The sequence below is a fragment of the Aedes aegypti genome, chromosome 2, assembly GCF_002204515.2.
Source record: "Aedes aegypti strain LVP_AGWG chromosome 2, AaegL5.0 Primary Assembly, whole genome shotgun sequence".
NCBI lineage: Eukaryota > Metazoa > Arthropoda > Insecta > Diptera > Culicidae > Aedes > Aedes aegypti.
Genome location: NC_035108.1, coordinates 102,774,205 through 102,796,679, shown reverse-complemented (window position 1 = coordinate 102,796,679; position 22,475 = coordinate 102,774,205). Strand labels below are relative to the sequence as shown.

The 22,475-nt window shown below is 38.2% G+C and overlaps 1 protein-coding gene across 1 annotated transcript in view; it reads left to right on the top strand.

Annotated features, from left to right (window-relative positions):
* LOC5567088 (centrosomal protein of 290 kDa) overlaps window positions 1-22,475 on the top strand; it is a 50,110-nt gene that overhangs the window by 2,905 nt on the left and 24,730 nt on the right. The window contains 6 exon segments of the mRNA XM_021841770.1: window positions 17,688-18,789; window positions 18,848-19,003; window positions 19,059-19,153; window positions 19,156-20,616; window positions 20,673-20,826; window positions 20,882-21,110. Coding sequence (XP_021697462.1) covers window positions 17,688-18,789; window positions 18,848-19,003; window positions 19,059-19,153; window positions 19,156-20,616; window positions 20,673-20,826; window positions 20,882-21,110 — 3,197 coding nt within the window.

The window sequence follows — 22,475 nt, the reverse complement described above, 5'->3', positions numbered from 1 at the left end:
CGTCGCCATCCCATCGAGTCTGCGGAGTCGACATTTCGGTTCCCGTCAACGAGCCTTCATCGAGTCAACGCCAAAATCCTGCGCAGGTACGTCAAGAGCTTATTTTACATGGCCATGTTTGCTCTTTTCCCATTCCGTACGGTTTTCCTTTGTCCAACCCGAATGAATGGTGAATTCGATTCCTAAAATAAAAGTTTTGAAGAAAGATTAGTTACTTTTTCCGTTACGTTTAACTATGCTTAAATAAAACTACTCGCTAACTTACATTACGTTTCGTTCCGTTTATTAGCTCATTTGAGTAAGCATCCTCTTATGAATTCCCTAAAACTTTAAGGCTGTGGAGGAGTAAAAGTCATTCTTGCGTTGATATTTCTAGTGTTGTTTACCAAGAACCGTTCAAAACTCTCCCAGAGAGAAAAAGTCTCTAAACGTCGGGCAAATCTGAACACGACTGGTTGTCTCTCATTGAGAGTGGCGCTTAAGCCACCGAGTTTGCTAATAATCTCTAGTAAAGTTTTACGAACGGTTACACAAGAAACTCGTTGGAAATGACTAGACATTTGCTGGAAATTAGAATCATAAATACAGTAATGACCCGATTTTATCTACCTCCGACTTTAGTACCCTTTCTGATTTTGTCTACCCCCTATTTAAGCATCCTTTTTTCCCGATTTTGTCAGCCTAAAATTTATATTTATTTTAATTAGACTAAACACATCTATACCTGAGACGAGACTTCTTTTTTTGTGATTGCTGAGTTGTTTCTTATTCCACTTGGTGTTTATATCAATCAGTCTTGGGAACTGTGACCACAATTCACCACAGTTCAATGGCAGAATTGCCATTCAACCAAAACACAAAGCAGCAGCAGCATCAATACCATCAGGCGTTGCGCTGCCAACGGTTCACACATTGCTTGACTGTTTTTGTCTCTCTACTATGACCGTTTTCGGGCAGCCATTCCAAGGTGAATGATTGAAAAAAGTGTTAAATCATTCAATCGCTAATATTTCACTAGTGTTTTCAACTAATTGAAATCTATTAGCTCTAACAGAAAAAGCACAATCATTCCGTTGCGATACATATAAACAAGTTCAATTTCATGCTACCTTTATCGAGCAAAAATGCAAAACCCCGAAAACCGCAAAAATCGTGTCACCACTGTGCTCGAGTCATTTCGCATTCGGGGTTGAAAAAACGTTAGGAAGAAGAAGATTACAGTTTTGAAGAGCCGTGACATTTTTTTGGTTTTGAACGGTCATGGTTTGCTTTGGATTTTGATGGTCGTGTAGAAAGATGTAAATGTAGAGGCGGTAAATGTTTGCTCCAGTACTTTTCTCATCACTGATATCAATCATGCGCAAGCCGTTCAAACCCTCACATGAACCTCTTAGCAAAAAATGATTGCGTTTGCATCACACAGAATCATAAATAGCCTTTTGAGTGAAATGTCATGCCAGCAATCGTAGCAGACATTAGAAATAACTAATCTTGTGTTTAGTTGTATAGATAACTTTGGAAAAAACTGTTCCGCCGACTGAGGTAATAAAAGTTTATTTTGAATACAATACTTTTCACTTTTTCAGCCATAAAAACGGCGGGCTGCATTTGACGTTTCGTGACAGGGGAATCTGGGATGCATATGACGTTGATATTTTTCGTCTTCGCAAGTCTCTCTCAGATCTATACTAGCAATATTGGGTGCATAAAGTCAATTATGACCTTGGCCACGTCTATTTCAAAACTTCAACAAAAAGTCCACTAAGAATATTACTGCCCATAGTCGCAATACAGTCCCATTAGGAAAATTACGATGTCGAGAAAAACGCTTTTAAACATAAAACCCTGCTTTTTCTTTCTTCTGCTGCTGGAAGTAGTAAATGCCGGTGGCATTGCTCAATATACTATCATTGCAATGTGCAAAAACCGTAAATAATTCAAATTTAGTAAAACTGGTTGTTTTATCCTATCCAAATTAGGGTTATTACAGATGGGACTCGTTATCCGAGTATTTATCTTGCTAAACGTTTGAATACCCGCATACCAGTCTCATTACTGGGGATTCGCTTACTTTGTTATCGTGCACCTTGACACATTGTTGTTCGAGTTTACGATCGATTGCAATGTACTTTTTTTGCAGCTTTCAGTTATCAACTATCTTTCAATACAGTCGCCTCTCCACATCTCGATACTGAAGGGACCATCGAGATAGGGAGAGATCGAGACAAAGAACAAATTTTTGATGAATACTAGATTGAAAAACACTACGTTGCCAAGAAAGTATTACACAAACAGACGTCATTTTGCGCTCCTAATTTGTTTTGAATCCCAAAACTTTGGTCAAGTAACCTTCGATATCGGTCATATCGACATACGGAGAGAAAATTGAGAACGAAAAATCAACAGAAACACATCGAGATATGGAGATATCGAGATAAGGAGGATATCGAGATATGGAGAGTGAAAATGTATGCAGACTGAAGGGACTTATGAAATCATCGACATAGGGAGAGATATCGAGATGTAGAACATCGAGATGTGGAGAGTCGACTGTAGTAATAATGCCCCTTGAAGTTCTTAAGCTGTACAGTGGTGATATTTAATTGAGAAAATGGTGAAGATTTCCTGAATTCAAATTAACCGTTGCGGTCGGCCATATGGAAGGCTTGCTGAAATCACAGCACATGACACGTGAAGGATTTGAAAACTATTAAAGAGAGGTGAATAGAACATGTTTTAGTCAACTTGATGGTTCTCAAGATATAGATAATCCTGATGGGTGTCAGTAGCTTTCCTATTTATCGGCATTTGGTGCTGCAAACACTTAGTTTGACCATGTTAACACTGGCGACGATGCTAACGACGATGTGCGTAATCTTGTGGCGGCCAAACAAGCTTCTCACTTCTCGCTGTTAGACTTTAGCCTGCCGGAGATTGTGATCATGATTGGCCGCAGGAAGAGTGTGAATGGAGCAGTAGAATAGCCTAAGGAAAACTATTTTGATTTATTTTAGTTTACAGGCAGCTAGCCTGATGTGGTGTTAGTATTAATCGAAGAACAGAAGAAGTTGTTATGGTAAAACCTTTTTTTAAAAAAATAAGAGTTTTTCTTAATTATAGTTGAGTTGTATTTGTTCAATTGTTTCTATAAGGAAATAATTTGCAATGCAAGCTTTCAGAAATCATCACAGGAATAGGTTTAGCCGAATTTCTTCATAAAATCAAATGGGACTGTTTTGCGGGTACTTTCAATATGGGACGCACATGGTTTGGTATTTTTTTCACATTTTGTCCATACAAAGATACAATTTGGAGTTTTATTTTAGAAAGTACACTAAAAATTAATACTATTCATGAAGCTAACTCAAAAGTGGCGAAAAATCAAATGGGACTGTTATGCGAGTATGGGCAGATTAGCAATCGACTAATTATCTTTCCAATGATTATCCAAAGCTATTTGAAGTTACTGGTCAATTATCGCCTCGAATTACCCGTAACGCGGGTGGTGATCTTTTTCTAGGTGCGTTACGAGGTAAGATCTAACATATTGTACTCTTGTTGTAGCTGTTAATACTTATAAGTTACGGTTAATACTTATAAGTTACGGTCGGAGGAGTATAAGAGAGTAACAAGCCACTTAGACCCACCTATTTGTCCTAGATGATGAGGAGGTCAAAGTGGAAAAATGACTCAAACAGTTGAAACCTGTTCACAGTTACAAAAATCGATTTTGAAACTTATAAGTTAGAAGCAATTATTTGATACGCTAGAGTACCGATGCATGGTCAAAATCAGTATCATTCAACCAGCTTAGTGACCGAACCTGATTGAGGGGTGCGCTTTTGTGAGTTTAATGGTGACAAACTGTTTTCTCCAAAAGGTGTAAATAGCGCTATCTTTTTCTAATTTTTCGGCTCTATGCAAAATGGTAAAGAATGATAATTGTATAAAAAACGACTACTTCATTATTTCTCAATAGTAGTGGAGTAGAACGACATGCATTAAACAAAAGGCACGGGCATACCACAAAAGATCAAAGAAAACTGGTTGCAGTGGTTCATCCCGAACAGAAACAGATCGCCTCGAATCCCGTTAGGATTTCTAAAAAAGATCTCATGAAGAATTTGGTGTGAATCCTAATTAAAACTTATCAAGCATTTAACCATGAACCTATTTCGGAATCCCCGGAAGTACCCTTCTACATTTCTACATAGGTTTTTTCATCGATCTCAATGATGATGTTCCATTAGTCCTTCAGTTGCTCAATATCTTGCCGCCAAGAATCAGAGAAGCAGAGGAAATCGAAAAAATGGGCCAAAGATCTCTACAGGACATCAACGATTGTTCACAGGATTCTGCTTAAAATATACTAGAAACCGTTAACAATATCTCAAGCACCTTATTAAACGTTAGTCAAGATGCGAAGTACTGTTTTGTGCGTTGCATTGATATTGACTATTTTTTTATTTCTGTATACTGTGTGGTAAACATTAAGGTACTGCACTATTTAAGATATTCGTTAAATAACGGAGCAAGATTTTTCGTAGTTTTGTTGATACAGTATGCCAAAGTTAGAGTCTTTAAGAAAAATAAGGAATTCAATGCAAACTAGAGCTACATATTTCTCAGGAGCACATAAATGTACTGGCGAGGCTCCAACCAAACCGTCTCTCAGCTCATCGGAATCTTAGTGTGCTGCGCTAGACGAAAGCTCTCGAAAATCCTAAAAGCGCGTGCTAGGTGATGTACTCTAGGGGAGACTTGTCTCATGCGCTGCTCGGCGCTACAGCTCGCCATCGGTACCGTAATTTCGGGTGAAATTGATTATTTTCCACGGTTTTTCAAGTGTGTTTTCTATAATGTTGTCAAAGTTAAACGACTTACTGCAGTAAAACATGTACGACGGTAAACTTCATTGGCTCATGTACCGAAATTTTCTAAAAAATGTGATTTTAGCGCTAAAAATCATGTCTAAAATAATAATTTGAAAGATCCCATTTCGGGGTAAAATTGATCGCTTGTCAATGTAACAAGTGTTAGTTTTGAGAACATCTCTACATAACTAATTTGAGGTCCCTGAATCCGATAATACGATGAACACCTGAATGGCGCAGGGAACACAGGCACAGAAGGTCAGGACAGCGAAGGCGATGGCTACGTCAGCACAGCGAACAGCGGAAACCAACCAGCTCCCACGATGGGGGATGTTAAGGATGCCATTCAACAGCTCAAGAACAACAAGGCCGCTGGCAAGGATGGTATCGGAGCCGAACTCATTAAGATGGGCCCGGACAGGTTGGCCGCCTGTCTGCATCGGCTGATAGTCAGAATCTGGGAAACGGAACAACTACCGGAGGAGTTGAAGCAAGGCGTTATATGCCCTATCTACAAAAAGGGCGACAAACTGGAGTGTGAAAATTATCGTGCAATTACTACCCTAAACGCCGCCTACAAAGTGCTATCCCAGATTCTCTTCCGTCGTCTATCACCTATAGCAAACGAGTTCGTGGGAAGTTATCAAGCAGGTTTCATCGACGGCCGCTCGACAACGGACCAGATCTTTTCCGTGCGACAAATCCTCCAGAAATGCCGTGAGTGCCAGGTCCCTACGCACCATTTGTTCATCGATTTCAAGGCGGCATACGACAGAATCGACCGCATAGAGCTATGGAAAATCATGGACGAGAACAGCTTTCCCGGGGAGCTCACAAGATTGATCAGAGCAACGATGGACGGTGTGCAAAACTGCGTGAAGATCTCGGGCGAACACTCCAGTTCGTTCGAGTCTCGGCAGGGACTACGACAGGGCGACGGACTTCCTGCCTGTTGTTCAATATTGCGCTTGAAGGTGTCATGCGGAGAGCCGGACTTAACAGTCGAGGCACGATTTTCACGAGATCCGGACAATTTGTTTGCTTCGCGGACGACATGGATATTATTGGGAGAAAATTTGAAACGGTGGCAGATTTGTTCACCCGCCTGAAACGCGAAGCAACAAGAGTCGGGCTAATGGTGAATGCGTTGAAAACAAAGTACATGCTGGTTGGCGGAACTGAGCGCGACAGGGCCCGCCTAGGAAGCAGTGTTACGATAGACGGGGATACTAGAGTGGTTCAAAAAATCGTTTTTGCTCCACACCGCTAATTCGATTCTAGATCAAATTCTGAGTGTCCTCTCAAAATTTGAGCTCATTTGGATGAAAACTGAGACTGCACAAGCCCTTTGAAGTTTATATGGGAATTACTATGGGAAAAGGAACCAATTCATTCAATCGGTCATAGTATTTGCCCATGTGCTCTTGGAGATTAGAACTACGTTGATACTGTGAGATACATTCATCAGCTACAACTTTGCCGAAGACCGTTTTTACATCGGACGCCCCAGTATTTAGTTATTGATTTTTGAATGAGTTGTAAAACTTTGGCTATAATTATTGGGCTGTTCTGCAAGCATCACTGAATATATGCAGTAAAACATAGTAGCCATGATTTGTGCGTGCTATCTTTCGCGCCAGGTGTAGCAATGTTGCCTGTTCAGAAGTTAAATGAGCACTGCTGAAGAATTTGTGACTGGATATAAATCAATAACTAATTACTGAGGCGTCCGATTTGAAAACGGTCTTCGGCAAAGTTGTAGCTGATGAATGTATCTCGCAGTATCAACGTAGTTCTAATCTCCAAGAGCACATGGGCAAATACTATGACCCATTGAATGAATTGGGTACTTTTCTCATAGTAATTTCCATATAAACTTTAAAGGGCTTGTGCAGTCTCAGTTTTAATCCAAATGAGCTCAAATTTTGGGAGGACACTCAGAATTTGATCTAGAATTGAATGAGCGGTGTGGAGCAAAAACAATTTTTTGGACCACTCTACGGGGATACCTTCGAGGTGGTGGACGAGTTCGTTTACCTCGGATCCTTGTTGACGGCTGACAACAATGTTAGTCGGGAAATACGAAGGCGCATCATCAGCGGAAGTCGTGCTTACTATGGGCTCCAGAAGAAACTGCGGTCAAAAAAGATTCACCCCCGCACCAAATGCACGATGTACAAAACGCTCAGTCCTCTATGGGCATGAGGCGTGGACTATGCTCGAGGAGGACTTGCAAGCTCTTGGGGTTTTCGAACGCCGAGTGCTAAGGACGATCTTCGGCGGCGTGTGGCGGCAAGAGATTAGCCACAAGCTCGCTCAACTCTACGGCGAACCCAGTATCCTGAAAGTAGCTAAAGCTGGAAGGATACGCTGGGCAGGGCAAGTTGCAAGAATGCCGGACAACAGCCCTGTAAAGACGGTGATCGCTACGAATCTGTTCGGAACAAGAAGGCGTAGGGCGCAGCGAGTTAGCTAGATTGACCAGGTGCACCAAGACCTGGAAGTCGAGGATTGAGAGAAGCGGCCATCAACCGAGTGAATTGGTGAAATATTGTTGGTGAGGTTTTATCAAGCTAATTTATGTACCATGCCCACACAGTTACGGATCACCCACAGTGACGGATCACTTTGGCGTTCAACATCGGATAACTCGCTCAAAACATAAACGTTGACGTAAAACATATTTTCCCATGTTATACTATTTGTCTTCTACCATTTGTAATGTTAAGCACAACATTCAACCGCTTAATAACGGTGTATTTGACAAATGTTTAGTTGGTAGCACACAGCTATCATTATATGGTCGTTTCCTGTAAGAAGTGCCGTCAGCATTCATAAGCTCCCAGAGGTGGTAAAATTCAAATGTTATAGCATGTTTTATGCTCGTTCACTTCGATTTAGTATGAATTAATCTTTGGAAAACATTTTACTTGAATTTTTATTCTAAATACCGAATATTAGCACTTCTAACTAGTGATCCATAATATGGACCAGGAAATGATTGTTTACCACGGTTATGGATCACTTGCAAAGAATGTAGATTTCTGCTGTTTTATGCACTGAATTCGACATTTTCAGATAATAGCACTAAGGATTAAACTAGTAAAACATCAAGGTTTGTAAATTTCATTTTTAGCAGACAAAAATGGGTGGAAAACTTGGTGTGGGGCGCCAACAGTTCATGTCTCAGTTACTACAATGCAGTATCACAATAAAAAGGGCATTTTACCCTTGTTTCCAGCTCTAACACTACTATTTTTGACAGTAATATATGACACTAGAGTGGTTCAAAAAATCGTTTTTTGCTCCACACCGCTCATTCGATTCTAGATCAAATTCTGAGTGCCCTCCCAAAATTTGAGCTCATTTGGATGAAAACTGAGACTGCACAAGCCCTTTAAAGTTTATATGGGAATTACTATGAGAAAAGCAACCAATTCATTCAATCGGTCATACTTTTTGCCCATGTGCTCTTGGGGATTAGAACTACGTTGATACTGTGAGATACAACAATCAGCTGCAACTTTTCCGAAGACCGTTTTTAAATCGGACGCCCCAGTAATTAGTTATTGATTTTTGATTGAGTTGTAAAACTTTGGCTAGAATTATTGGGCTGTTCTGCAGGCATCACTGGATATATGCAGTAAAACATAGTAGCCATGATTTGTGCGTGTTATCTTTCGCGCCAGGTGCAGCAATGTTGCCTGTTCAGAAGTTAAATGAGCACTACTGAAGAATTTGTGACTGGATATAAATCAATAACTAATTACTGAGGCGTCCGATTTGAAAACAGTCTTCGGCAAAGTTGCAGCTGATTGTTGTATCTCACAGTATCAACGTAGTTCTAATCCCCAAGAGCACATGGGCAAAAAGTATGACCTATTGAATGAATTGGTTGCTTTTCTCATAGTAATTCCCATATAAACTTTAAAGGGCTTGTGCAGTCTCAGTTTTCATCCAAATGAGCTCAAATTTTGGGAGGGCACTCAAAATTTGATCTAGAATCGAATGAGCGGTGTGGAGCAAAAACGATTTTTTGAACCACTCTAATATGACACATTGTTAACATTCGCCATACCATGCAATACAGATGCATTGAGTTGAAAATCTCTTGATTTTGCGCACTGATCCGTAATATGTCACAATTTGATCCATAATATGAAAATTGATCCATAATATGGTTTTCAGGAAAGGATACAATTTTTAATTTTTATGCAATCCTATGTAAATATTACACTCAAAACAGTTCACTAACCGAAGTTCCAATTTGAAACGATTCGATTCGTGCTTTTAAATTACAATTTTACGTTTTCCATGTCGTTTTATTGAATTTTATAGGTTGGACTCCACACTATTTGATCCATAACTGTGGGGTCATGGTACAACCAAATAAATAAAATAAATAATAATTTCTAAAGGAAATCGTAAATATATCACTGATAAAATACATGATATGATTATTCAAAGATCTTCGGATCTCTTCTGGACTTTTGAGAAAGTTTTAGATGAGTCTTCAGAGGGACTAATAATGAAATAATTGGAAAACTACCCAACCAAAATTCGCTAGAGAAAAATCTCGAGTGGAACTGTGTTGAGCTACAAGAATAATTGCTGTAGAATTTTGTGGTTTTAAACACTACATAAATTTTCAAATTCAAGAATCCAATTAGAAATTACTTCAAAAATAATTCCAGAATTCTTTGAATGCGATCATTTTCTATGGAGAAATTAATGAGCAATCCTTAGTGAAAATTTATGAGAATCCTTGGAAGAATTGATGGAGCAAAACCTGGGATAATCAGTGTGATAATTATTGAAAGATGTACTGAGAACAGCGTTGCGGTTGAAATTACTATATTAGAGGGTTTAATTAAATACACAGCGCCACTTGATTTGTGCAGACTAAATTTGCATTTATTTCAAATATTTTGTGCATTCAATTTAACCATTTCGACAGTAAAAATTACTAGGGGGAGATCCCCCAGTACCGGACACTTAAGCCACTAAATTCATAATTCGAAAAATATTGATTTTATGGGCTCGTGTTAGACATTTATGATAAATAGGGTGCAGAACCACTTGGGCACTTCTATGATTCACTTTGGCATGGAGGGTTTTTCTCGGCCAAATTTTATGAAACTTTGCAATAAGAAGCGCATTAGTACGACGCATGTTGTGGCCAAATATGAGCTCTGTAGCTTTCAAAAAACCCCACTGCCGAAGTGAATCAAATGTGCCAAGAATAGGATCCGGCTCCCTATTATCATTTTTATAGTGTACAAAAATAAATTTAAAATATAAATATGAATTTTGACATTATGTTTTGATGATGTATTTTAGTACCAAATTGATCGATCTTGAAAGGTGGCACCCAATACCGGACACGATCTGGAAATGCCTCGAATTCTGTAAATTTGAACATCATTGAATGTGTACACTATAGAAATAGTTTATAATTACCAATTCAATGCAATTGCAACATTTACAAAAATAATTTGAGTTTTTCTTAGTTTGCAAGATGCCTATCAAAAACCTCTTTCATATATGATGAAAAATAGCACATTTCACGATGTTGTTATGAATGTTCATTCTTCTTAATTTTAGTATTGCATGTTTGATACCATGGTCGACGGAACCCATGAAAAATGAAAGTATTTTGAGACACTGATGCAATAATTACAAAGATATCATATAACAAATCAAGCTGTCCGAAACTGAGGGACAGGAGGTGCTTAACCAAAATTGTAATTTGTCCATATTTACTTCAATTATGGTACAAAATACATTGATACTATCAAATTAGGATTATGTTCGATCATGCTTGCGGGATCCAAAGTATTTTTTCATATTCAAAATAATTACTAAATAGGCTCAAAATTAAGAAGATACGTCAATTTTTACAGATTTTCAAACTTTTCTACTTTTTTAAAAAGGGATGCATAGTTCAAGGATGTGTTATTCTACGCAAACATTAGTCTACATAATAGCTTTCTTTTCTACTAATACACCATCTTGATTGGACCATGATTTCTCAATGTTTCAACTTTGTCCAGTATTGGGAGCTGTCCGGCACTGGGGGATCTCCCCCTATATCATAATTAAAAACTAGCAGCAGGCTAGAATCGAACCGAGGATCTTGCGATTGTCAAGCGCGAACGGCTCGATGCGGTTGGATCAAAAGGGAGCAAAACGCAAATAAAAAGCTTCCTTGATAGCTCAACCAAAGACAAATTAAAGACCACCATGTCCCTTGCAGTTGCTCAAAATTTTATGACTCATAAGGTAATCTAGAATGCCGTGAAAAGTGTACTGCGATCTGTCAAACTTGGGTACCTTTTGTACTACCGAGGGACGAAATGCAGTACTAGAAGTGGTACCCAATCTGAGCCCGAGTGTGACGGACTTGGCTCAACCGTGATTGGAATAGTAAATTTAAAAACTTGTTCATGGTTCTCATTACTTCAATGCTTGTGTCAGTGTAGGTTCCGAAAACGGCAGGATGTGTTTCTGAAAAATTGCCATGAGAGACTTTCGAGGAACTCTTGTATGATTACTTGAAATAAATTACATGAATTACACCAACCGTAGAATAAACCTTTGTTATTTTCGTGGAAAAAAAATTCTGTAGGAATAAGGTATCTCAATGTAATACCTGGAGAAATAGTTACAAACATCTCTGAAAGAATTTTCGTTGGAATTCATGAGAGAATTGCTAGAGGAATCTCCATAAGAATTCTTGGGGGGAACCCTGGAGAAATATCTTATGTATACCTAAATACAGCTCCGAATGAATCTCTAGAAGAATCCCTGAAGATTAAAATCAACGGGAGTGGCCCATTTTGCATACGGGCGTTTGGCATAATGGACGTTTCGCATAAACCAGTTTCATACAAGAACAGGCAGCATTTTAAAGAAGGCATATAGTTCTGATTATGCCAAATGTCCGTATGCGAAACGTCCTTATGCGAAACGTCCGTATGTCAAAATCAACACGGAGAAAATGAAGCACTCAAAAGTGAGTTCATTCCACTCAATTCCAGGGGTTCGTGCGTTAACCTAATTTTGAGTTGATGGGGTAGAAGTTGTTTTCATTTGCAGCCATGCGAAAAAATACCTACTGGCTAAGTTCTTTTCACTCAATCGGCAGATCAAAAAACTCAACTTCCAGTACTGTGCCACTTATCTCGTACTAAAATTTGAGGTAACGCACAAAGGTTTGGTTTTTGGGTTGTTTTGCTCTTCTCTCTCTGACAACAATACAAGGAGCGAATGAAATAGGGAGAGAAAAATAACTCAAAAGTAAGTTAAAAAGAACTAAAATATGGGTTTTTAGTTTTCTCCGTGAACGAACCTATGGAGTAGTCGCGAAGTAATATCTGGATCCTAAATAATTTACATCACGATTCATTACATTACGAAAATGGAACTATAAACTTCAGAAAGATAAGATTCTCAAGATAAGATGGTTTGCGTAGAAAAGAGACTTTAGAGACCTTTGTTCACCTTTGTTCGTGTATCGAAATATGGTTTGGTACTTTTCAAGAATATATAAAATATTGTGTACAAATATTCATATCGGATTGGTTCAGGATATGGCTCATAATAAAATGTTTCCAAACCAGTTCATGGCTTCCTCAGGCTCAAGTAGTAGAGGGCCCCCTGATATTCGATGATTAACAGAACAATATATTTTTGAATCCAAAACTACGATGTTTTATTCAAAAGTGCTGTTCTATACAGGGTGATTACTAATTCCTGTCAGTAAGGTAAATGATTTTGGATAAAAGATGTATGTATGAATTTTAATTTCGAGTATACATCCTGTATTGTACATCTATAAAGTTTGTTTTATGTCTTTTTTTTATTAAAATATATGCTTCTGAATAACGTGCGTGTTAACTGTAATGCTTCTGAAACAACGCATGTGGCTGGAAATTAAAGTTAAAAAATAAATATGTTATCTATGTACAGTGAAAACAAATGTTATAGATGTCCAAAACTGGATATGCACTGGTAATTAAAATTCATACAACCATCTTTTTCTATGATTACTTATTTTACTGACAGGAAATAGTAATCACCCTGTAGTGTTGAAATAAATGCTGCTCTTATCACTTTACTAGATGATATAGGGGCCCCTCCCAAGAAACATTTGCCTATTTTATAATCATTTATTAAGCAATTTTTCACAACTACATACTGAATAGTTGCTTTATTATATTACTTTGCAGCTGCTACGCACACATTGTTCAAGGAAATCTGGCGAAATTATTAAGCTTCTTATCATTTAGTGACTGTAATCATATATTGTAATGATGTTTATTCAGGTTTCACTTAGCTTAATAAGGATTGATGATTTAACAACGCTAGTTTAACAAACTACATTATTGCAGTTTAATTCAGCATCATGTTTAATAACATTTTAATTATTTCCAAGTGAAGCCTTTGTTCAGGCGTTGTTCACACAAATTTGGAGAAGTTATAAAGCGTGTCGTTGTATATTGACTTTATTCTACAACTTCAAAATCGCTTTATAAGCATTCATATCAGCTTTTATTCAACTGCCACAAAATTGATTGAAAACAAATAAATGACTAAAAATAGCTAACACTGTATACATCAAATGCAGTGTATACATTTACCATGAATTAATAACCACACTTTTAATAATTACCTGAATACTGGATTCAAACTCGAGACCTTTCCATCGTCAGCGGTATACCTTGCCATCTGCGCCATCCTTGAATTCATATATTAGCCTTCCAGTGCCCAATATAAACCTCTTGTAGCTGATTATTGATCATGCTTGAGCTTCTATTCAACAATGACTAATCAACACGTGCTATGCTGATCAACAACTGAATAAGCGCATTACTTCTGCTGCTGTTTTCAGTACTGATGCGAGGTGAACTCCGAGGGCTATTTATAGCGCACAGTGAGAAAATTTATTTCAATGCTGGGCAAAAATAAAGTTTATTCACAAAGTAAAAACAGTCTGTAATGATTAATCGAATTTCATAATAAGTTTTAACTTGTTAAAACTTGAATTGAATTGTTCATCTAACTATACTAAAATTCATTTATTAAATGTATAATATTTCTACTAGGTTAATATTTTAATTAATTGTCACAGTTTTTCCATCTATTAAACATTATACAAATATAAAATATATTTCAATCAATAATCCTATGTCAGAAGACTGATTCAAATATTTTCTAAACATATTTGAATATTGTATTGAGAAAGCATCAGTTATTATTTTATCCAACATGTTTTTATATATTAGTAAGTTAGTGACGAATTTGCCAAGAGCGAAAAGCCACTCAAATAAAGATAAATAATAATAATATTAATAAGTTGAACATTGCACTACATTAGGAATACAACGCAATTTTTAGATATTTTGTCCATTTTTTAAAAATTTGGCTATGGTGTGACCTATTTTGTAAGGCTTCTTTGTTGCTGAACAATGTGTTTAGTAATCGTTATTTTGGACTTCTTTGGATGACCTGCTCGGATGATATATCTATGTTGTATTAGGATTTTATAAAATACCTATTCAGCTTTTAATCATGTTCATGTTAAACATGGAAACAGCTGAAGTGCGAAGCAACCAAAACGTTAGTTCGTCTCCTGTACATCTGTTTACACAATTATATTTGTTTGGTGGAATATTGGCTCTTTAATAGAAGGAAAAATGACTTGTTCGACTCATTAGTAAAACAATCTTGACAAGTCGGCAGAGATTCTTTGGAGGAGTTTAATAAGTGTTGATTCTACTATTATTCATTCCAATGAAAAATGTTGAACATTGACTTAAATTTGGATCTAAATACCATCTTCTCAGCTCTTTGTAGGGCATTTTTTCAGCTGTCACCATTATTCAACAATAATTGAATATGTATGTTTATTTGTGACCCTGGACTGTAAGTTTGGTAACCACTTTCATGTAACTATTGTTAAATTATTATTTATACTTCGATTATCATTAAAAATGTTATGATTAGTAACTTTTTCCGATATCAATAACGTCGTAGATGATGATCACTACATTTGGAAAAAATACATTTTGATATTTTTAATCCAATGTGATTCGAACTTTACCCTCGTTGATCCATTACGTCGCCATTACGTCCATTACGTTAATCCATCCATCGCATACACTTCTTGGATTTGATTTGAAAAACATTTGAAACATTTGAAAATAACATAAAAAGACATAATACGTTTTGCTTGAATAAGAGCATACTCATATACTGTTATTCACATTGTTTATAAGTTTTACTAATCATGCTGGACAACATTTTAAGTAATAGACACTGAAACTTTTGTACGATTTGTTGTTAATCAAATGTTCAATATTCTACTAAAATGATGTCTACAACCTATAGAAGCTTTTAATCAGTCAATTGTTAAACTTCTTATGTGTTGTAGAACAAAAGCTACTATATTTGCATTTTCGGAGGTTTATTCAGCTCTTATTCAAAACACAAACTGCAAGTGGAATAACAGCTTTTTTATAAGCGGAAATTAATATTATTCAATTAATGATTCAACTTAAAATTTGTTCAGCAATGGTTGCTGCTATGCAGCTTGTATTAAGCACGTAAGTATCTTAAAAGCTATCAATTGTTCCTTGGGCTACTTATCACCAATTCAGGGCCCCTCTAAACCTGATTTTCCTTACCCCGCTAAATTTTGATTTGTGCAATACTCAATTTCCAATGCAATGAGAAATTTTCACCATGATCTCGGGGCCCCTAAGAATCCGGGGCCCGGTGCGGGCCGCACCCACCGCACCCCCCTAGCTACGCTACCGCATGATTGTTATCCTGGCTTCAATTGTAGTCTCGGGACTGACAAACTTCGAGTCTGCTAGGCAAAAGAGATTCAAACTCAGAAACTGTTGCCAAACTGTTGAAAACTTTTTGACGAAAAGGTGACTTTAGTTGAAATGACTTCAAAAAAGAGACAGTGACTGACTTAAAAAAAAAGTGACCAAGTCACTACAAAGTGACTCGCTACAAGCCTTGGATATATGGTGTCTTCAGGAAAGTTTCTCCACCAAAGAGCTATCTCGATTATTTTTCAAGCTATGAACAATTTTCGTCTAAAAACATATTATTTTCATATTTTTGTTGATCTCTTCAAACGAAAAACGTCTTCATTGTTTTTTCGCCATAAAAAAAGGAAATGGCGACAAGAGATTGAGAATCCGTTTGCGCCTTTCAGATATTGGCTTTTGAAAACAACAATTTTATCTCTGATAACTCGGCAACCATAAGAGATAGTACAATAGCTTTTTCAAAAGTTCTAAAATTGCTCGGAACAAAGTTTTTACGAGAAATTATCATAAAAAAATTTATCAGAAAAACTGATTTTTCAGGAACATCCTAACTTATTTGTTTAAAAATAATAACTCGCGAATCATAAGAGATAAAAAATTGGGTTCTTCGGCAAAGTTGCTGCTAATCGGTTGTTCTGAAACATTGTAGAACATTGTATAGGTCTAAATCAGAAACGAGACTCGCGGAGACGGTTTTCTTTTTCTGCGATTGCTGAGTTTTTTTCTTATTCTACTCAGTGTTTACATCGATCTGGCGCAAGCCGTTTAAGCTCTCACATGACCATCTCATGACCAAAAACTATTGCGTTTGCATCACACCGAAGCATACACGGCATTTTGAGTGAAATTTCAATCCAGAAAACGTAGCAGACGTTATAAATAACTAGTCTTGTGTTTAGATTTATCAGCATCTTTGAAAAAACTGCTCCGTTGACTGAGGTTTTCAATAATAGTTTGTTTTGAATACAATACTTTTCACTTTTTCAGCCATAAAAACAACGGGCTGCTTTTGACGTTTCGTGACAGTGGAATCTGGGCTGCACATGACGTTGATATTTTTCCTATTCGCAAGTCTCTCTCAGGTCTAAATGTGTCAGCAAAAAAGATTACATTCTGATCTCGTTGACCATGCGGGCCACACTAATTTCACATCACTGAAAGAAATGTATAAAAAATATGAATAAACTTTCCCAAAGACATTATATATCTAAAACATAGGGTTTAGACGCAAACATTTTGGTCTTCCTAGATATGGCTTTGGGACCAATGTGCAATGAAGGCATGGGAATAACGACTTCATGCCTAGTATTAGTATAAAATGTTGGAATGCGATTTATTTCATCTAAATTACATTTTTTGTTTGTGTATAGAAACGATTCAGAATTGTAAAGTACCGGTGCTCATTGGAACTATTTTCAACAAAATAAAATAAACTACGTGTTGTATCTCGAGGAAGTTAAACAGCCGATTATGGTCAACAGGTTTCAAAACCATTTTTTAACATTGTCATCAAACAAGTGTCAAGATCATCATTGGATAGAGAGATTGAATGATATCAGAGCATTGATTGAATGACATCAGAGGATTGCTGATAATATCTTTTTACCATCCCAAGATGATCTAAGTGATCAGATGATATTGTAATGCCTGCTTCTAATAGTAACTAACTAATTTGATGTTTAATAAATTTCTCAATTTGAATAATTGCTTGGAATGCTTTGTCCGCCAAATACATAACGTCCACGAGGATCCTATGAAGATGTATCCTTTTATAACTTTATCGTACCCCAAGTTATCCACGTTATGAAGGGCCCGTAAGTATTGAACCTTATCAGATACGGAATATATGAATTTCGTATTCTGGAGTTAACTCCCACCGATAGCACTTCTCAGGTTCCATTTGCGGCTAAATTTGTAATAAACAAGTTTCTCAAGCTTCATCACTTAAATTGCATTTCAATTCCAGGATCACCCTCAGATCAGCTCCGGGAGCAAGTGGCAGACCTCAAGCGAATCATTGACAAGCTGGAAGCAGAACGGCACACGAGCCGTGCTAGGATCAAGGAGCTATCTGAAGAAATGACCTCACTACAGAGAAAGCTAGCGGAAAGCAGTCACTTCGGCAGTGAAGGTGAAGACTCACCAGACGCGCTGTCGGAAATCGATCGCCAACAGGAACTGTACAACAACATCAGTATGAAGAATAAACACATTAAGCGTTTGCTGCGAGACTTAGATGATTTGGAAAAACGTAACAGCTTCCAGATCGACACCATCAACAGTTTGCAGGTCAGCCTGAACGATGCAACAATGAATTTGACCGGATTGACTCATCAATATGAGGAAGCCCAAGCGATTATGAAGGAGCAGGAAGTTCTGATTGAAGAATCTAATGAGAAAATCAAACGATTGGAAGAGGATGTGGAGGGGTTAGCCGAAGAGAAAGTTAGATTTGAGGAAGATTTGGAAGGGTTTGCGAAGCAGCTAGAAGAACGGACTGAGCAGTGGCAAAGTATCCTAGAGAAAAAGCAAGAAGAGTTGGAGGAAATCGAAACAAAATATTCAGAGTTGCTGCAACAGTTTCCTGGGTATGACATCGAAGCGGAGAGAAAGGAATTCAAAAAGATGAGCGCAAGGCTTCAGGAAAAAGATGAGATGATTGAAGAGTTGGAGAAGAAAATCACTATGCTATCGCAGGAGATTCTAACGTCCACGGAGCTTATGAACAGGATTTCGCAAGAGAAAGAGAATGCCAGTAAGGATACGGTGAAGGTAAGTCAGTGTTGCGAGGAAAGCCGTGCGTTGCTGGAGAAGGCAAATAAGCGATGCGAAGAGATGCAGGAAATTTTGTCCAATGTGGAGGAGGATAACATGTTGAAGTCGAAACAGGCGGTCGAAGCGATCGAGGCATTGAGAAGATACGAAAGTGGCGAGGAAGGTTTGGCGAATGCATTGAAGAAGATCAACAGGTTGCATGAGAAAGTTAACGTACGGGATAAGCAGATACGGGAATTGGTGGCGGAAATCAATCTGGCGAACGAGATTGCCATGGAGAATGCTGTGCTGAGGTGCGTTGAATGACATTAAAGGTTGGTTGAGCAAAAATTGAACTGAATATTATTGTAGGAAGCGTTTGGGTATTAGTGAGGACGAAGTTATACCAACTCATTCTGTTCTGTCTAAGCAGAGGAAAATTGAGAAAGTAAACGAACGCTTGGCTTTGAAATTAAGAGCATCGGAGGAAATGCGACTTCAACTGAAGTTGGAGAAGAATGATCTGAAGTATACGTCAGAAAATTATTGCTGATTAAATATAATCGAATTGATTTATTTTTAGGCGAAAACTTTTTCAGATGTCACAATCTTTGAGTGGTCAAAGGAGTTTAGACAAGGAAAAAGCGATGATATCAATCAACAGCAATCATCGGTGAATGGCGCCGTAACGGAAGGAAATCAGGCAACAGATGCAGTCGATGAAATCTCGAAGCTTAGTGATACGGATGTTGCGAAGTTCTGTGAGAAATGCATGAAGCAGTATAACGTTAATGAGAGTAGAAAGTTTTGCAAGGCGTGCATCTTTCGGCAGAGCTTCAACTATTGTGATGGATGCATCAAAAAATTGAAGGGTAATATCAACTCGGACGAAGATCCAAAGACAAAGTATGCTGAAAAGATTGAAGAATTGGAGAAAAAGTACGCTGTTGTTGTGGAGGAAAATGAGAACTTGAGAATAGGGATGCATGAGATTTTGCAGAAATTGCGAGAGTACGATGCTACGTCAAATCATTTAACGATCGACACATCTACTTTAGAACGATTGTTGCATGCACTGGATGCCAGAAGCGTGAGTGGATGGTATCACCCGGCTATGCGGTTACAGAACGAATTGCTGGCCACGAGAGAAAGGGAAATGCTGCTAAAAGAACGTTTGAGTCTCAAAAGCAAACAAAGCACATTTTCACTGGGAAGTCGAAATGATTCCGGCAATGTTTGTGATGATGAGGAAAACACAGCGGATATAGATCAAGTTATAACAGAGGAGCCGGATTTTGGGGAGCAAGTGCTGCTCAAATCGGTGGAAATCGATCGACTGAATGATCAAATCGAATCTCTGAAGGAAGAACGAGAGCAATTGCTTCAATCAAATGACGAACTAGTAGTGACGAGAAAGTTGTATAATGAATTGATGGAATTTACCAAATCGACCGATAATGAGAAAGATAGGATATTGGTTGAAACGCTAGAGCGGCTGAAGCTGATAGAATCCAATATATATGCCTTCCAGAGAAAGATTGAGTTCTTGAAAGCCGAGAATGACAACATGCACAACACAATGCGGACAATCGAAGTAGAGCACTTGAACATTCTCCACGGGTTGAGATCCGAATTGGCGCGGAAGAATAGCACATTGAAAAAGTTGGAACATCAAACCAGCGTTGAGGGAAGGAATGTAAGTAGTCCGGATTCAGAATCGATCGGGAAGCTAGAGTCTGAGATTGAGCGAATGAAGCTGGAGACGGCCAATTTCTATACGATCTTCTTGAGAAACATTCAGGAAGTGGACAAGGACAATCTGTTGCATTTGGAGTATGAGAATCTAGCTCGCGTTGGGTTGGTTGAATCGAATTTGGCGGTAGATTTTATGCCGAAAGAAGAGTTTAAGAGGATCAAGAAACAGTTACAGACAGCACAGGAAGAGTTCAAAAAACAAACTATTAAGAATGGTCACTTGGAAGAACTTCTGAAGATATCACAAGAACAACTTCGGTCACAGCAAATGTTGATTTCAAAGTTTTCAGATGAGGAAATCAGTTTGCGGCATTTGGTTGCGGATTTACAGAGTTCATCAAACGAAAAGTATTTACTGGTCAAAACTCAGAAGGAGCTTGACGCTGGTATGTTAAATTTGAGGTGATTCTAAGAACAGGGTTCAACTTTGAATGTTTTACAGCCAAAGAGCAAGGAGAGCTTTTTAAATTAAGTAATGCTAAGCTGAAGCAATCGTTGATTGACAGCGGCGAGGAGTTGAATAAGTTAAAGGAGCAGCTAGCTCAACAAGAGTTAGATTTCATCGAACATCAGAAAGACAACGAGCTGAAAATCAAGTCAGATCATTCTATTTTTTTTCCCAAACAATAATTATAAATTTCTGTATTGTAGATTCCTTAGCAAAAGCGTCAAGTTGCTTCATGAAAGCTATAACTCATTTACGCCAACGTACGCAGTAACGGATTTCGTGAAGGAGTATGCCAAGCTTCTGGAGCTTAAGAAGAATTTACTTCGACAGGCGAACGCAACCACGACAAGGCAGATTGATGAAGACTACGAGAGAGTATTCGCAAAACTAAAGGATCAAATTGATGGCAGTCAAATACAGGATAAGATAAATGTAAGTATGGATCAGTAAGACCAGCTAGATTACTTAACCTTCGGGCTGTCACGCTGGGTAGTAGGTCATTTGGCATAAAGTCGTTTGGCATCAAGCCGGTTGGCATTAAGTCGTTTGGCATAATGGCCATGTGGCATGAGCCTGAAACCAATGATTTCTTAAGGTGACATTCGTTTTTACGTTTCTATTGAATCCCTCTGACGACATCAGGCTTATTTTGGAGTCAATTGATATACAAATGACACTTATTCAAAAATCATATGCTCTTGAATAAGCTAAAGTATATTAGAAAAGTTATTGTCATTAGAATGTTATTATTTATCCAGAAATTACCGTTCTTTCAAATATTAATTCTTTTGTTAAATTGCGCTGGATAGGTAGACATGACATCCCATAGTTCGGTAAAAGGATAGTCGAGAAAGTTGGAACAAATTGTCTCCAGCACTTTGCTTTGAGCTTACTCGCAATGAATTAGGCATTTCACGGCGAATTTGTTTCTCTTTTGCTCTTCAATAAAACTTGAAACCAATGGTGCCAGTACCTGTCAACTTTGACAGGTACTGGCACCGTTGTTTTCAGATTTCCCGAAGGAGAGAAATAGAGCGATTTTCTGATGACGTCACCGTGCAATGGGCAATAGGAGACGCACAGTTAATTGCTGAGTTGCACGCATGTGTTTGGCACAGCTCTGAGTTTTCAGACATTCCCTGCTGACCACTTAGAAAGATGGTGTCTGCGGCAAAGTTGTTCAGTAGCTCAAAGGTTATCATTATTCATGTCAAGAGATTTGAGGCGGCGCTAGTGAGCTTGAATTTTTGAGCTTGAGCTTGAGCTTGATTGGCCGCCCGTGGTTGCTACTCCAGTATTGCCTGATCAGCTGCACACAAGGAACCAACTAGATGACTGCTTGGGACTAACAGACACCCTCAGTGTATAAGTGCTGGTGATCTTCTATTTTTAGACAACAATGGTGCCTGCCACGTCAGAATGCTGACCAATGTGAGGAAGGGGAAGGAATTGATGATGCATTAAACTGGCTCCCATGGTAGACCGTATATACCACTGCATCTACGCCAGTTCATGCGGGAGTGTATGTGATGGGGGAAAAGCATGGCAGAGAGGATTGCTATTTGGCTAGCAGACTGTCTATGTAGCAGGCGTAAGGAAAGGCATGCTATAATGATGAGACAGAGTGGAAGCGTAGGGAAACGGTTTCTTGTCCGTTTCTGGTTCTAGCGTTTGCTATGAACGGATAGGGTGTGAGTGTGATAGATTGAGAGTGGAAGATAGAAAGCAAGTGAAAGATGCAACCACAGACAAACAGACGTAACACTGATGAAATTCCCATCGACCACTCATTTAACG